At 51.0% G+C, this 14,781-nt stretch overlaps 1 protein-coding gene across 14 annotated transcripts in view; it reads right to left on the reverse strand.

Moving 5' to 3' along the window:
• Window positions 1-3,350: 3,350 nt before the first annotated feature.
• NHEJ1 (non-homologous end joining factor 1) overlaps window positions 3,351-14,781 on the reverse strand; it is a 78,888-nt gene continuing 67,457 nt past the window's right edge. For 12 of the 14 annotated variants that reach the window (XM_087863623.1, XM_087863564.1, XM_087863566.1 and 9 more), the window contains 3 exons: window positions 4,990-5,107; window positions 4,293-4,411; window positions 3,351-3,860 (listed from right to left, as the gene is read on the reverse strand). In XM_087863623.1, coding sequence (XP_087719749.1) covers window positions 3,786-3,860; window positions 4,293-4,411; window positions 4,990-5,107 — 312 coding nt within the window. In that variant the 3' untranslated portion in view covers window positions 3,351-3,785. The remainder of the gene's footprint in view (window positions 3,861-4,292; window positions 4,412-4,989; window positions 5,108-14,781) is intronic. The other 2 variants (XM_087863616.1, XM_087863608.1) reach the window with 1 other exon arrangement.

The following is a 14,781-nucleotide window of genomic DNA, read 5'->3' on the forward strand; positions in this document are numbered from 1 at the left end:
AGAGCGTATTACATCATGAAGATGAGTGATTAAGAGGATTTTCGGTTTCCCCTATACCTTGGGAGCAAATCTTCCCAGTGTTGTAAATAGGAGAACATGAGGGACAGAATAATTGTGGAGAGAAGGAGATGCCCCTGGTGACAACGTCCAGAACAAGACGAAGTCGTGGCCTTTCCCATCCCCCGCTCCTGCCCTCGCTGTTCCGAGGCTGACACGTGAGGCTCCTACTCATGTCCCAGCAGACCCGGGCCAGGGGAGGAGGTAAGGGCTGGGGGAAATGGGAGGTTTCAGTGGATAGGAAGGCAAGAAACGGGAGTTCAAATGTAACACCAGATAAAATTAAGAAGCACTAGAGCCGAGCATTCAGGAGACTCGACCATCTCTCCTTCCCCCAAGTGCTCCCTGTGGGTGAAATGCCTCAGACCCGGGGAAGGGACCGTGGTCCGACAGGGACAGATTCTTCCCTGGTCCGGAGCATGGGAGCACTGGTCTCTCTCTCTTTGATACCTTACGCTCCAGAAATTCCAGGGTGAGCTCCTCGGGGTTCAGTGGGAAGATGGAGACCAGAAGCTCTTTTTTCCCTTCTCAATAACTTTTCTAGCCTTTGGAAACGCTCCTTGATCTGAGAGCCTGGCTGACCCGGGACAGAACAGAGAATGACCCTGGTGGGATTTTTTCCAGGAGGTGGCTGGGGCACTGCCGTCAAGGCTACTGGGAAAGCCCTCAGTCAGGCCGACTGACTGAAGGAGGTGCTGCCCAGCTGGAGTGCTAAGGGATGAAGATTTCTCTTCCAGCAAAGAGCTTGCCTGTCCCAGCTGACTGTGGGGGCAGGGGAGCCCTGCCGCGAGGCCAAGTAGGCCTTGCAGCCTAGGTGGCGCTATTTCCCTATTTTTAGGTCAAGTTGCTGCAGGAACTTCCTCGAGGTCCCTAGTCCTGCTCCTGGTTTGCTGGCTTGCTCGTGTAAACCACCTTATATTATTTTTTTTTCTAAAAATACTCCAAAGCAATTGAAAGAGTCCCTTCTCCCACCAGCCAGCCCTGGCCCCAGCCCCGGCCCTGGGGAGCGGGCGGGTAGGCGGGGAGGTGGGCCACTGCTTTATTAAACACAGGGAAAACTAATATTTACGGAATAAAATTTATGGAGCAGCCACGAGAATTCGACCCTTTTATGTGCATGTGGGGTGGGGGTTGGGCCAGGCTGGGGGCCTCGGGGAGGGGCCCAAGCCAGGGGGCAGGGCTGGAATACAGCCTGGCTAGGCCAATTTGTCCAGGCAGGGATTTCCCTGGAGTTGCCCCAGGATTCTCCACCACCCCCCCTAGCTCCGAGGGGCGAGAATACCCACCTGAGGCAGAGCCTCTGGGAGCAATGCTTCTCTGAGGATGTGTTTAGGCAAATCCCCACGGAGGCAGCAACCTTTGGGGTAAAGGGGCAGTGACAGGGGGATCACTAGGCATGCTCTTACTTAACCTCTTTTAAAAAAAGTCATGTGTTCTTTTGAGAACACTTTGAAAAAGTTATGCTCGTGGAATTTTACTCACCATTTTAGGGGAGTCACAAACCCCTGAGCCCCCTCTGATTAAAAATGCATGCTCTTGGGGCACCTGGGTGGCTCAGTCGGTTAAGCGCCTGACTCTTGATCTCAGCTCGGGTCTTGATCTTGGGATTGTGAGTTTAAGCCCCTCGTTGGGCTCCATGCTGGGTGTGGAGCCTACTTAAAAAAAAATTGAAAATTAGAAAAAAAATGCAGGCTCTTGAAACCGTGGTCTTAGCCCAGAGGGATTATCCTTATTTTCCCCCTCAGCTTGCTGGGGAAGTCTTCCCATTTTCCATGTGGTCTCAGACCTCATCGATGCCAAAATCTGGCTGTCCAAATTGTGCCAAAAAGAAACTAGGGAACAAAGTGAGCCACCTGATAGACCATTTTTACATAGTCCCCAGTTCACTTCAACGACAGTCCCGACGGCGGGGCACATCTTGGGGTGCTGTGGTCTGGAGGCGGAGTTATCGGTGGTGACCGGGAATGAGCCCTGGGGGAGCTCCCAGACTCTGCTGGTCGGTGAAAGCATGGGGGTCCTGGAGTCCCGGAGTCCTGAGAGGCTCCTACCGTGAGGGGCCAGTGGGAGCTAGGAGATGCTACCGAAGGAGGCAGGGGCCTAGGAGAAGGAGGGTTACAGCGCGAGGCAGAAAAGAAGGCCTAACACCCTTCCTGGAGAATGTCGGTCAGTCATACATACACGAATGCAGTTAAGAACTCAGAAGTCTGGGTTTAAATGCTGGCTGTTACTTATTAGCTGTGTGACCTTTGATAAGTCACTTAATCACTTCAAGACTCTATTTCCAAGCGGGTGAACAGTATCTTCCGCCTCTGATGCTGTGAGGATTCGATGTCAGGCACTTATCAGAGCCCCTGCTGTACACGAACTGCTCGGTAACTGTTAGCTGCTTATTACTCGTGCCTTTATTATCGCTTGGGCTGTCCTCTTCCCCATGACCTGACCTAAGGACAGAAACACCCATTCCAGACAGAGAAGGCATGGGGATGAGGAGCCATTTGACCATCTTAAGTAAATAAACCAGGAGAGGGCTCCGTGGGTTCTGCCCTGACTCCTTCCTCCACCTCACGGCTCCCAGTGAACATCTGAGCCTGAATTTCCTCCCTGTCTCTCCAAAGTAATGTTTCAGACGGTCTTACCTGTCGAGGAGAACCTAGCAGAAAAGGCCAAGGGACTTTGCCAGTCCTGGTCTGCTAAACCTTGCCAGATCTGTCCGGAGAGTTGACTTTCCAAAAAAGATGCTGCCCATCTCATATGAATTTTGCCTTTTTTCCTGCTAAGGCACTATTCATTGTCTAGGCCAATTCTGTGGTCCCAGAGAACTCTGTGGCCCTTCCTGCTCCCTGCTGTCCTACCTTTCCAAGTTCTTCTAGTTGCCATGTTATGGGAAGTGGCATGAAGGATGGGAGAGTAAAATGCCTTTCTCCCCCACTCCAGTGGGAAACTATCTCAGCCCTTGTGCTCGGAGCTCTTTATAATTTCAATCCCAGATTGTGGTTTAGTCTGTTGTCTATGCCTTGGAAACAGACAAAAAAACACAAAAACACCCGACATGACGTTGGGCAAAGGAGAGCAGCGGCGGCGTGTGCTGTGCTGTGCCCACCACGGAGAGAGTTCTCAAGATCAAAGTTTCCAAATGGAGACTTAGCGCAGGCCACAAAGAGAGAAGCATGAGAAGAATCTGAAGGAGCAGATCGAGGGCCTAAACTTCATCTAGAGACAACAATGGGTGGGGCCCAGGAAAGTGAAAGAGGTTGGTTGTAGGTTCCACAGAAAAAGCAATCTCGAAAGCAGGGGAGTGTGAGTGCTTTTTATTCCGTGCTTAAAAGAGAAGCAGGTCTCTAGGAGCAGCTGGGACTGGCCAGGGACTCTGGAGAAAGGTGGACAAGGCCTCCTGAGTGCGTTGGGCCTTTTTGCTGACTTATCCTCTGTACGTAAAGTCCATGGTAGGATCCTGGGTCTGGAGAGCCTCCAACAAAAGAGGGGAAGGTATGGGATTCTCAGAAGCTGGCTTTCCCTCAGCTAGGAAAGGCCCGTGCCCAGCAGGTGGGAGCCAAGATTCGCTGGGTTAGCAGTATCCATGCCTGTCCGCGTGAACTTCTGGTATTTCAGCCGTGGGGCCTCTGACCACATAACTCTGTGTCAGAGACACCGCTCACGGGAGCTCCTCTCAGGGTGACACGAGGAAACTCTTCTCCAAGCCCATCCTCAGCAGTCGAGACAGTGACAGGTTAACTGAAGAGCCCTCTTAGCTTCTTCCTCTTGACCTTTGACAGCTGAGGTCTCTGCATAGGGCCTGAAGTACCCTAGAAAGAAAAGGAACCCGAGTTAATAGAAGTTTTGAACAGATCCACTTAAGTCAAAAGAGAGGCCCTTCCTTGCTCCCGTGGCCCTGGTTGGGATGAGGGGCCCACATGGGTGTTCTGAAGTCTCCGTCAGGCAACAAATATGATATAAGACTCCATGCCACGCGTCCATCCCTTCTCCCCCGGGAAACCATGTCACACACCGTCACTGGAGGTGGGATAAAGAAGAAAAGGGGTCAAGGTCCTTCACTCAGTACAGGGATGGCAGAGGGGAAATACCAAGGGAAAATGCAAAAGACCACGGCTCCACATCTAGAAATTCGTCATCTGGCGGCCTGGTCACAAATATCCTCCAGTGTCGTTAAGACAGCATCTCAATGAGGTGACTGCTCCAAGGACCGCTGGCTCGGGGGCTACCGGTGCAGGACTCACCGTGGGCTCTTTCTCGGGCACGGGGACGGATGGTGCTGAGGAGACCGGCTCTTGCGGCTGCTTCACAAGCTGATTTTCGGTTCCTTGTGGGGAGGCACTGATTGAGGGCTGAGGATCTCCTGAAATCAGAGAGGTCAAGGGAAGACAGTGAGAAATGCCTTCTTCTTACCCGGGAGGCGTCAGCATTCAGCAAGCATTCTGAATGGGGCCAGGGTTTAGTACTAATAATATAAAGAGACAGAGTAGCTGCAAACCCAACCTCCAGCTGACTCTCCGAAAGCCCTGTTTCTACTCTGAAGATCCCCAAGGCCCGCTTTCAGCAGGTAGGGCAGGGGCTTCTCTGACTCCAAACAGCCCACTGTTCTTCAACAGGCATTCCTACCGTGTCTCAGGGGGAGGGATCAATCTTCCCCCGGTCCTCTCATAACTCTCCTAAGCCCTTAGACCAGTTCCAGTGCAAGTCTTGCAACGATGGAAATGTTCTGCAACTGCACCGTCCGACTTGGTAGCCGTGTAGACACGTGGCTACTGAGCGTTTCAAGTGTGGCCACAGCAAATGAGGAGAGGTATTTTTCATTTTGTTTCATTTCTGTTTCATTTAAAGAGTCACAAGGGGCCAGAGCTACCATATTGGATGGCACGACCCTACACCGTAACTCTAACCCCTGGGAGACCAAGTACCCCCGGGGCTACTCACCAGTGCCCTGATGCTTCTCTCTCACTTGGCTCTCTTGTCTGGTGACTGCCATATACAGACTCTGTAAATTCATGACAAAGGGTCTTCCGTCACCTACACTGCATGCCTCTGGTAGCTTCTATAGGGGAGAGGAGATGCGGTCATCGATTACACTATATTGCCAGAGAAAAGGAGTTTGATGTCCTATTGGCAGAAGTGGCATCAATCCCAAAATAATTCATATAGGAAAGTTCGATCCGACGTAGGATGTCCATATCCCTACCTTGTTGGGAACAGTATAAAGGCCTCATGTGAGGTCTTCTCCTCTGAAAGGCAACTCCAAATGTATATCTTTAATTCCCCCAACACTGAGGCCTATTATATTTTCCCATGAATATCCCTGGGGTATTCACCCAAGAGTCTCTAGGCCCTTTCTTCTAAAGGCATGACCTCTGAGAGGACTGTTTTAGGAAATCACCTTTCCTAAATTGTCCCTGAGCTGTACAGATGACTGTTTTACTTACATTCACTTCTAAAGTTCCACACTAGAGAGAGAAAAAGGATGAAATGCAGGAAAGAGGAGAAAGAGCAAGATGGCAATGACAGACTGAGAGACAAGGTTGAAGAAGGCAGCTGTGGTGTTCAGTCAGGAGATGGGGGGACTGAAGTGTGCAAAGCGTTGGAGGCTTCCCTGCCATTTTACACTGCTTTCCTGCCATGCGTGAACCCACGAATGGGGGCGACCACTCCCCAAGAGGGGAGAAAGCTGGCTCTTGAGGGGTGAAAAAAATCTTACTCTTTTCAAGTGCGAGGCATCTACGCACAGCACACGGACAGAATTCTGCTCTGCCTGTGGTATTACAATTTCCTGCGGGGGAGTGACTAGGCAAAAGTGTCTTACTTAGAAGGTTCCTGAGCAAGGTGATGACGGGGAGGAAGTTGAGAAATACCGCTATCATCACACTCTATGTACCTGTTTCCTTTGCTGTGAATGAACCGTGGATTTACATCCACAGGAAAACGCTCTGCCGAGTTCAAGTTTCATGCACTTGTCTTAACGGACTTGAAGTGACGGCCGAAGGCGGAAGCAAGCGCAGTCAAAACGAGATGGAGTGTGGTATCCAGGGGTCCTGAACCTGGCTGCACTTCACAGTCTTGGAAAGGACCCAGAATTCCTTCACCTGTGTGTGCAGATCGTCACGGTTCCCAGCCAACCTAGCAGGTCTCAGAGGGAAGCCATGCCAGGAGCTCGCGGGGCACCAACCCAAGAACCCTGGACGGACCCACAGCTCGCGTCAAGGGCACTTGCTCTGTGCTATAAAGGCATTCATTTTTGAAAACCCGCCATGGGAGAAGGATGGAAGAGAGAACGCAGGAGAAGCAGGGAAGCGGCTGCTGAACCACAGTCAGGATTCTCTCTCCCCGAGTATGGTGGGAGCTGAAACACTTGTTGAACCCCAGGAAACGCAGCAACATTTGTACTCCATTCCTACCTCCGTTCGGACCCTATCAGGCTTGTACTGTCACCGGAAGCCACAGATAGAGCCAGAACTCTGCTTTTGGCCAGCGATGGCTGTAGGAGTAAAAGGGCCCTGAGGGGCCAACTGAAAAGGGAAGGCAAACTATCAGGCCATACACCCCGACTCCCCTCACTCTCCTTAACTGCAGCTTCCCCAAGCCACGTTCTCTGAAAACAGAGAGTCCTGACGGTGGAGAGGCCAACAGCTGCTCTCCCTCCTTATCCCTTCTGTCTCCAGGACCTCCCTTCAGATTGCTCAAGAAATGTGGCCTCTCTTCGGCTCCGGCACACGTGGCTTGGTGGACCCTGCGCTGTCTGTACAAATGGGGGAGGCAGAATCTCAGCTGTCCCAGGAACCCCCTCCTGCCCCTTCCATGGAACCAGACAGACTCCTAGGTTTTTTAGGGCAATCTTTGGCCAGCTCCTGTGCTGAGTCTCAAAATGAAGTGGCAGAAATGAAAGGCCACTAAAGTCAGTGCTGTCCTGAGCCTAAGTCCAAACACAGAACCAAGATCTTGGACCTTCCTCCATCCCTCTCTGTCTCCGAGATATCTGGTCCTGCTGTTGTTGCCAAAAGTTATCCCACCTGAGGATTCTCAGAAAAGTACTAGAAGGAGAATACTGGGAGGTGCCTGGGGGGGCTCAGTTAGTTAAGCATCTGCCTTTGGCTCAGGTCGGGATCTCAGGGTCCTGGGATCGAACTCTACGTCCTGACTCCCCGCTCAGCAGAGTCTGCTTCTCCCTCTCCCTTTGCCCCTCCCCCGGCTCATGCTCACACACACTCTCTCTCTAATAAATAAAATCCTTAAAAAACAAAAGAAAGAGAATATTGGTACATTTGGTGCATATTTACTATGTGCTGGACCCGGTTCTAAGAACTGAATTGTATTAACCCATTTTGTCTCATTCCCTGCTGTTTCCCTGGCACCTGGCGTGTAGTCAGGGATCCATAACTACTCGTAAATGAACGAACATGGTAGGCACTAGTATGACCCCATTTTACTGAGCTGGTTCCAACTAGTAAACAGCGAAGCAGGATTAGAATCCAGACAGGCCAGCCTCCGGGCCGACGCATATACTGACTACCCTGTTCACGTCTCTAAACAGCAGAATGTTAGTCACAAGGGCCTTTCCCAGGATCACAACCATCTGTGCCTCCCATCACAGATCACTTGCCTCCATTCCCGTCCGGCTCAGGAACAAGCTCCCTTAGGTGACGAGAGAAGGGAGCAGAGAATCTGGAGGTCCTACCTAAAAACTGCCCGCCCCCCGGCACCCTCAGGGGTTGAGGCCATCCCCCAATCCTAGTCCAGCCATTCCCATCATCGCTGATTCCGTGGGCATTCTCCTCACGATTTGCAAGGAGAAGGAGGTGGAGAGGCCCGAGTCTGCGAAGGAGAAACATTAGCTCCCCATGCAGGACAATGGCAGGGGCGAGCTGGGGCAGGCGCCAGAGATCAAAGCGAGCACAGCGGGGTCAGGACTAAGGAAAGCAAACAGCAGTGCCCCCTGCCACGAGTACGCAGGAGCCAGGAGCAAGGTGTACCAGCCGCAAAGCGGGTCACTGCCCAGAGCGCGCAGGGGAAGAAGAGATGGTCGGTCTACTGTGGAATGCGTTCGTCTGATTAATCCAGAATCGATTCTACGAAGCAAAAAGCTATTGAGGGGCGCCTGGGTGGCTCAGTCGTTAAGCGTCTGCCTTCGGCTCAGGGCATGATCCCGGCTTGCTGGGATCGAGCCCCGCATCAGGCTCCTCCGCTAGGAGCCTGCTTCTTCCTCTCCCACTCCCCCTGCTTGTGTTCCCTCTCTCGCTGGCTGTCTCTCTCTCTGTCAAATAAATAAATAAAATCTTTAAAAACAAAACAAAACAAAAAGCTATTGAGATGCTACCACGCGTCAGGCACGACAGGACAGGGGTGAGGGGAAAGAGATGCACCCTTCCCTCCTCAGAACGGGGCCTAGTCAAAGATAAATAAGTCAGAGTCCCTGCCTCAAGGAGTTTATATTTAGGTGCACGGAATAGGTAGATTTAGTGTTTTTTCCAAGCATTATGCTATCACAGAGTTATAAACAAAAGGTAATAAGAACCAGAGAAGAAGAAAGAGAGGAATTCTGATGGTCCAGCAAAAAGCCTGGGGTGGGATTGGGAGGGTGAGGGGGGTAGGGGAGTGACCTACCGCCAGGCTTGCAAGGTTAGACTGTGAAAGTGGCGAAGTATTTGAGGCACAAAGGTGTGAAAAGACAGGCTATGTTGATGTATCTCATGGGAAATAAGACCAGAAGGCTAAGCTCATACCCCCCAGATTGCTAAGGGCCTGGGGTTCTGAACTAAGGCTATGCTCCTGGAAGTTTCCTTCTGTTTCACGATGTGGCTTTCTCTACTACACCCGTGCTTGCCAAGGCTTGCGTGGCTCCGAATGAATATTGAATCACGGGCAAGGGGTCAGAAGTATCCTCGGAGTTTGCCTTCATAGGCTTCCTGCTCCATTTCGTACCTCTTCGCTACCTGAACTGCTAGACTGTGACCCTTCAGTAGGCAAAACAGAGCTACCTTTCTCTCCTATCTCCAGGTCGCTGGGACTTTGGCCCCTGCCGTCTGGCCATATCAGGAGCTTTAGGAAAACGGAAGCTACAGAAATCCTATAGTGCATCTTATTCCCTCTTCTTTTCCTGCTGCAGCCCATTTCCGTTCCTAGCGCCCGAACTCCCCTCTTCAGCGGAGATGTGTCTGTAACTCCCATCGCCACCGCCACCCTGAGGTCTCAAACTCACTCCCAGTGATTCCAAGGCTCCCTCCTGCTCTCTGACTCCAGCACGATCTGCTGGAGAGATCCCAATTGTTGCTTTCCATTAGAAATTACAGGTTGGTGGGGCACCTGGGGGGCTCGGTCGGTGAAGCGTCTGCTTTCGGTGCAGATCATGATCCCAGGGTCTGGGAATGCAGCCTGCATCGGGCTCCCTGCTCAGTGGGGAAACCACTTCTTCCTCCGCTTCTGCCCCTGCTTGTGCTCTCTCAAATAAATAAATAAATAATCTTAAAAAGAAAAAAAAGGAAGAAAGAAAGAAAGAAAGAAAGAAAGAAAGAAAGAAAGAAAGAAAGAAAGAAGAAAGAAGAAGAAAGAAAGAAAGAAAGAAAGAAAGAAAGAAAGAAAGAAAGAAAGAAAGAAAGAAAGAAAGAAAAAAAGAGAGGTCAGATTTCCAGCCCTAACCCCGCCCCCACCCCCTAATTCCATGCCCTCCTTTCCCTGAGGCTGTTTCAGAAAAGAAACCTTTATTTATTTTTTAAAAAGATTTTATTTATTTATCTGACAGAGAGAGAGACAGCCAGCGAGAGAGGGAACACAAGCAGGGGGAGTGGGAGAGGAAGAAGCAGGCTCATAGCGGAGGAGCCTGATGTGGGGCTCGATCCCAGAACACCGGGATCACGCCCTGAGCCGAAGGCAGACGCCTAACGACTGTGCCACCCAGGCGCCCCCAGAAAGAACCCTCTAGAACCCTGAGTAAGGCAAGGCTGGACTCCTGATGCACTGCTCACCCTATTCTATATGGGCCCACAGCCCAGGAGACAGGTGTAGGGGACAAAAGAGAGAGAGAAACCACACAAACTGGAACTCCCCAGCATCAGCCTTGAGCAGGTCTTGGGGCTAGCACCAGCCCCAGAAGCTGGTGCGGCCCCCAGCTGTCACAGTAGCACACCCACCAGGGCAGGGCCCCCAACACACAACTTCCTGAGGGTAGGAGTTCCTCTCCTCCATCCTGCAACCTTGTAAACTGTGGGTAGCACTCACCAGCTCCCTGCCCTGGACAGCGCAAGTCTCCCTTTAGGAAATCATGGAAATTTTCATCATTAGGTCTACGTAGGGGTAAAGGCACATTGGAAAATTCTTCTAAGGTCTCACATTACCAAAGGGTTACAAAATAAATAGGGAGAAGAACAAGAAAAATGGTTTAGGACAAGGATTCTACAGGGAAAGACTCTAACAAAGAGAACTCCTCCCGAGCGCTCTCTCCACCCTCCATTCATTCACCCAACAAATATTTACTGACCATCTACGGTGTTCAGGATGATTGAGATGCTGGGAATATAACAAACAAGAGATTAAAAAAAACTCTCCTGCCCTCTTGAAGTCTACATTCTAGAGAGGGGGGGTCTACAACAAACATATAACTGATTAAAACATACACTCGATCAGATGGTGACAGCACCACGGAGAAAAATAAATTGGCAAAGGCATTACGGGACAGGGGCGGGGATGTGTTACAATTCTGAATTGAGGCCAAAGAAGGCCTCACTGAGAGGGTAATGTTTTTAAAAGCCCCAAACAGAAGTGAGAGAATGATCCACGTGGCTATCTGGGTCAAGGGACCAAGATTCCCAGTTTGCCTGGGTCCAGCCCTGGCTCACACCTGTTGTTGTTTATTAATAGACATCCCTTTCAGGCACCTGGGTGGCTCAGCTGGTTAAGCATCTGCCTTCGGCTCAGGTCATGATGCCAGGGTCCTGGGATCGAACCCCGTGTCGGGCTCCCTGCTCAGCCAGGAGTCTGCTTCTCCCTCTCCTTCTGCTCTGCCTCTCCCCCGCAACCTATGCTCTCTCTCTCTCAAAATAAATAAATAAAATCTTTAAAAAGAAACAGACGTCCCTTTCTCTCTTATTAGGTCCCAGTTTGCACAATTGATTAGATGGTCACCCGGTATCAGAGGACGAGCATGGCAGGTTGGTGCGTATGTGTCTGTGTGTTTATTTGAAATCATGAGTTAATGCAGTATGTTAGTTTCTGTTCTGTAAGATGGAAAGCCATTAGAGCTTATAGAGGAGTGAAATGATCTGATTTACATTTTAAAAGCATCACTTTGAATGTTGAAGGACAGAGAAGAGGTGGGCAGATCTGCTAGAAGGCTGCTGGATGATCAGGTGGAAGGCGGTGGGAGCCTGGGCCTGGGGGGCAGCAGGGGTAGTGGTGCGAGGTGACCAGATTCTGGGCATATCTGAAGGTATGGCCAGAAGGATTTGCTGATGGAGTGGGTGTAGCATTCGAGAGGAGTCAGGGATCACTCCGCTCCAGGGCAGAAGGTAGATGTCACAAGGGGATGACCCAGAAACCTAAAATAAATCCCTAGGCTAAAGAAAACCTGAAATGACCTCTAGGTCCACAACACAGACCTGGCTTTAGTAGCAAAAGGGTGAGACGAGAAGGAAAGATGAATCCAATGCCCAGGGGAAGTATCACGGTTTAAAAAGAGAAAGCCAAAAGTGGCTTCTCAAAGAGGAAGCAGCAAGATTATCCAGGGATTACCCCCAAAAAAATTCTTAGAAGAAAAAAGAGAAGTAGAAACAAGCTTTAAGTTCTGGCTTGAGAGCCCAAGACTTGGATTTGTACCTTGGGTCTATTTGCTAGCAGGAACACTTTGGGCAAGTTATTATACTCAATCAAGGTCTGATTCTTGACAGCGAGATGGAGGGAGGGATGGATGGACGGACAGGGGAAGAGGTGCTGAGACTAACAGGATCTATGTCAGGGTTCACGAAAGGGTTAAATGAGAGAGTACAGTAAGTACCCAAGAAATGTCTGTCCCTTTCCTCTGCAAGCCACACTGAGACTCTCCTTGCCTGGCCGTGGTCCAGTGCCAAGGAGGCTCAAGAAAAGCCCCGAGGCTATAGGGCATACAAAGAAACCAGGTCTGACCCAGTTATTAACCCTTCCCCGCTGCATCCCAATAATATAAAGATTGCCTGCTTGGTATATATGCTGCTTCCTGGTCTCCCCCAAAACCACTCTGTGGCTTCTCAAAGATCTCCTTTGCTCTCCCAAAGTTCAGGACCTCCCTGAGAGGTCAAGGTCTCATTTCGATCCCCCCCCCCTTTCTAGCAGGGTGGGCACCATAGCGGAGAGGAAAGCTAACCTCTCCAGAGGCACAGGGAGCATAAGCAGCTTGCTCCCCAAAACACTCCAGCAGCAGTATTCCGCCTAGCTCCCCCCTTGTCCGAGGATGCTTCGGCCAGGAGCCCTTTCTCACCGCCACTTCCCAGTCCCAAATGAGCCCCGTGCAAGAGGCTCCGCCATGCCATTGCCGAACCGGTACACACTCAACAAAGGCTACTGGGAAAGCAGAAAAACACGAGCTGCAGATACGTCAGCCACACAGCGAACAGACAAATGTATTTTGATGGGCTTAATCTCCGTGTTACTTCAGAGTCTGAGAGAAAAAAAAAAAAAAGGCTACTAGGACACAGAAGAGAGATGGTGGTGATGTGCAGGTTTTCAGAGACAACCAGCTCCCTCCGCCTCCTCCCTCCCCTCGATTATTGCACAGCAGATGGCTCGGATGAGCCTTTTGGAGGGAGTTTCAGGCAAGATCCGGCCTCTGTCTGGTCCGTCACAGAACACCCTTCGGACTCTCTCAGCCTGCTGATTGCAAATCTTGCTGATCTGGGAGAGCACACGGTACCCTAAGCGCACAAGGCGCACTGTCCTTGAAGATGGCACGTGAAGACCAGACAGTGAGGCTGCTCCCGTGTTTGGTCTGGTTTAGCTTTGTTTGGGTCTGGGCCATGCCAGGCCTACCCTGACCATGCTGGCCGCCGCTGCTGACCCGGCGCTGTTCTCCCCGCCGCCCCTGGCTCCCGAGCCCCCGCCCGCTTAGCGCCGGGCTCTGCGAAAGGAGGAGCCACAGACAGGCCTAAACTTAACCTTGTGTTTGGGAGCCTGCAAATCCATTCCGGTCCACCTTGCCCCTCCGCACATTAAAACAAGGTGGGGGACCTGCTGCACACATCCGTGCATATATTCAGGAATCTGGGTATGCAATCTAGTCCGGTCGCTACATCACTCTCTTTGCAGCTGGCCCTTCTAATGGGATAATTTTGCTGCCTCTCTCTTTCTCTCTCATGGTGCCAGAAATGCAATGGAGATAAGATATGTGCACAGTTTAGGGGCGCCTGGGTGGCGCAGTCGTTAAGCGGATGCCTTCGGCTCAGGGCGTGATCCCAGCGTTCTGGGATCGAGCCCCACATCAGGCTTCTCTGCTGGGAGCCTGCTTCTTCCTTTCCCACTCCCCCTGCTTGTGTTCCCTCTCTCGCTGGCTGTCTCTCTCTGTCAAAATAAATAAATAAAATCTTTAAAAAAAAAAAAAGATATGCGCACAGTTTAAACCAGTTTGAGATAAAGTCCAGTCCAACTTATATTATTCAGATTTTTTTGGTTCCTCTTGAGGCCCAGCCACCTCCCTGAGCTGTACAGTCAGAAGAGATGAGAGATGGGATGAGAGACTATAAAAGAGATGTCCAAACGGACGGCATGGGGGTGCCTGGGTGGCTCAGTTGGTTAAGCATCTGCCTTTGGCTCAAGTCATCAAATAGAGCCCCACGTCGGGTTCCCTGCTCAGTGGGGAGCCTACTTCTCCCTCTCCCCACTGCTCATGCTCTCTCTAATAAAAAAAAATCTTCAAACAGACAGTCTGAATACTATCAGTAAGATTAACGTTTTGGGATGCTTTCAGCATATTAGGTACTGGGCTAAGCATCTGATTGCATTATCTCGATTAATCTCCACAGTAGCGCTATCAGCTAGGCACTAAGTGCATTCTCATTTTATATATGAGAAAACAAAGGCTCAGAGAGGGTAAGTGCCTGAACCAAGGCCACAGCTAGAAACTGACAGGATGCCGAAGTAGAAGACCTAGGAGGCCGAACTCCAGAACATACCCTTGATCCACTATGATACAATACTTCTTAGAGTCACCCAGGGAGATAGTCATTCCTCCCTTCTGCCCCTGCCTCCCACCTCCCCAGAAGGAGGCTGCTGGTCCCCATTCTGAGGCCTTGTACTAGAAGCTAGCCCTCACCTGCTTCTTAAATCCCCAAAGCCCAAGAGGCTGAGAGAGGGAAAAGACAAAAGGCCCTCCTGAGAAGGAAAGCCTCACTCAAGCCCTGGAGGGTCCTCCGATGGTACTAGAAAATCAGCAAAAGGAGTCTCTGGTACAGGGAGGCTCTAGACTCTAAATCTCCTTTTAAAATAAGTACAGCCCCTCAAAGTCATAGCAGGAAGGCCCCTCAGCTCTGCCCCAAAAGAAAAATAATGGTAAAGGGAGTGGAAGTGGAGGTGGGGGCAGGGGCCGCTCTGCTCATAAGAGCCCTTTGTGGTGGCTGCCTCTGAAAGGGGGTTTTGCTAGACAAGGTGGAACTTCTCAAGGTGACAAGCAAATGGTACAGCCTAAGCTGTGACCCTTTGCTCGCTCCATAGCCACCCCTCCCCTTTGCCGCCGAGCCTAAACTGTCCCCGAAGCCCCACCCA

This window comes from Ursus americanus, chromosome 1 (assembly GCF_024610735.1).
Source record: "Ursus americanus isolate L20-20 chromosome 1, mUrsAme1.1.p, whole genome shotgun sequence".
Taxonomy (NCBI): domain Eukaryota; kingdom Metazoa; phylum Chordata; class Mammalia; order Carnivora; family Ursidae; genus Ursus; species Ursus americanus.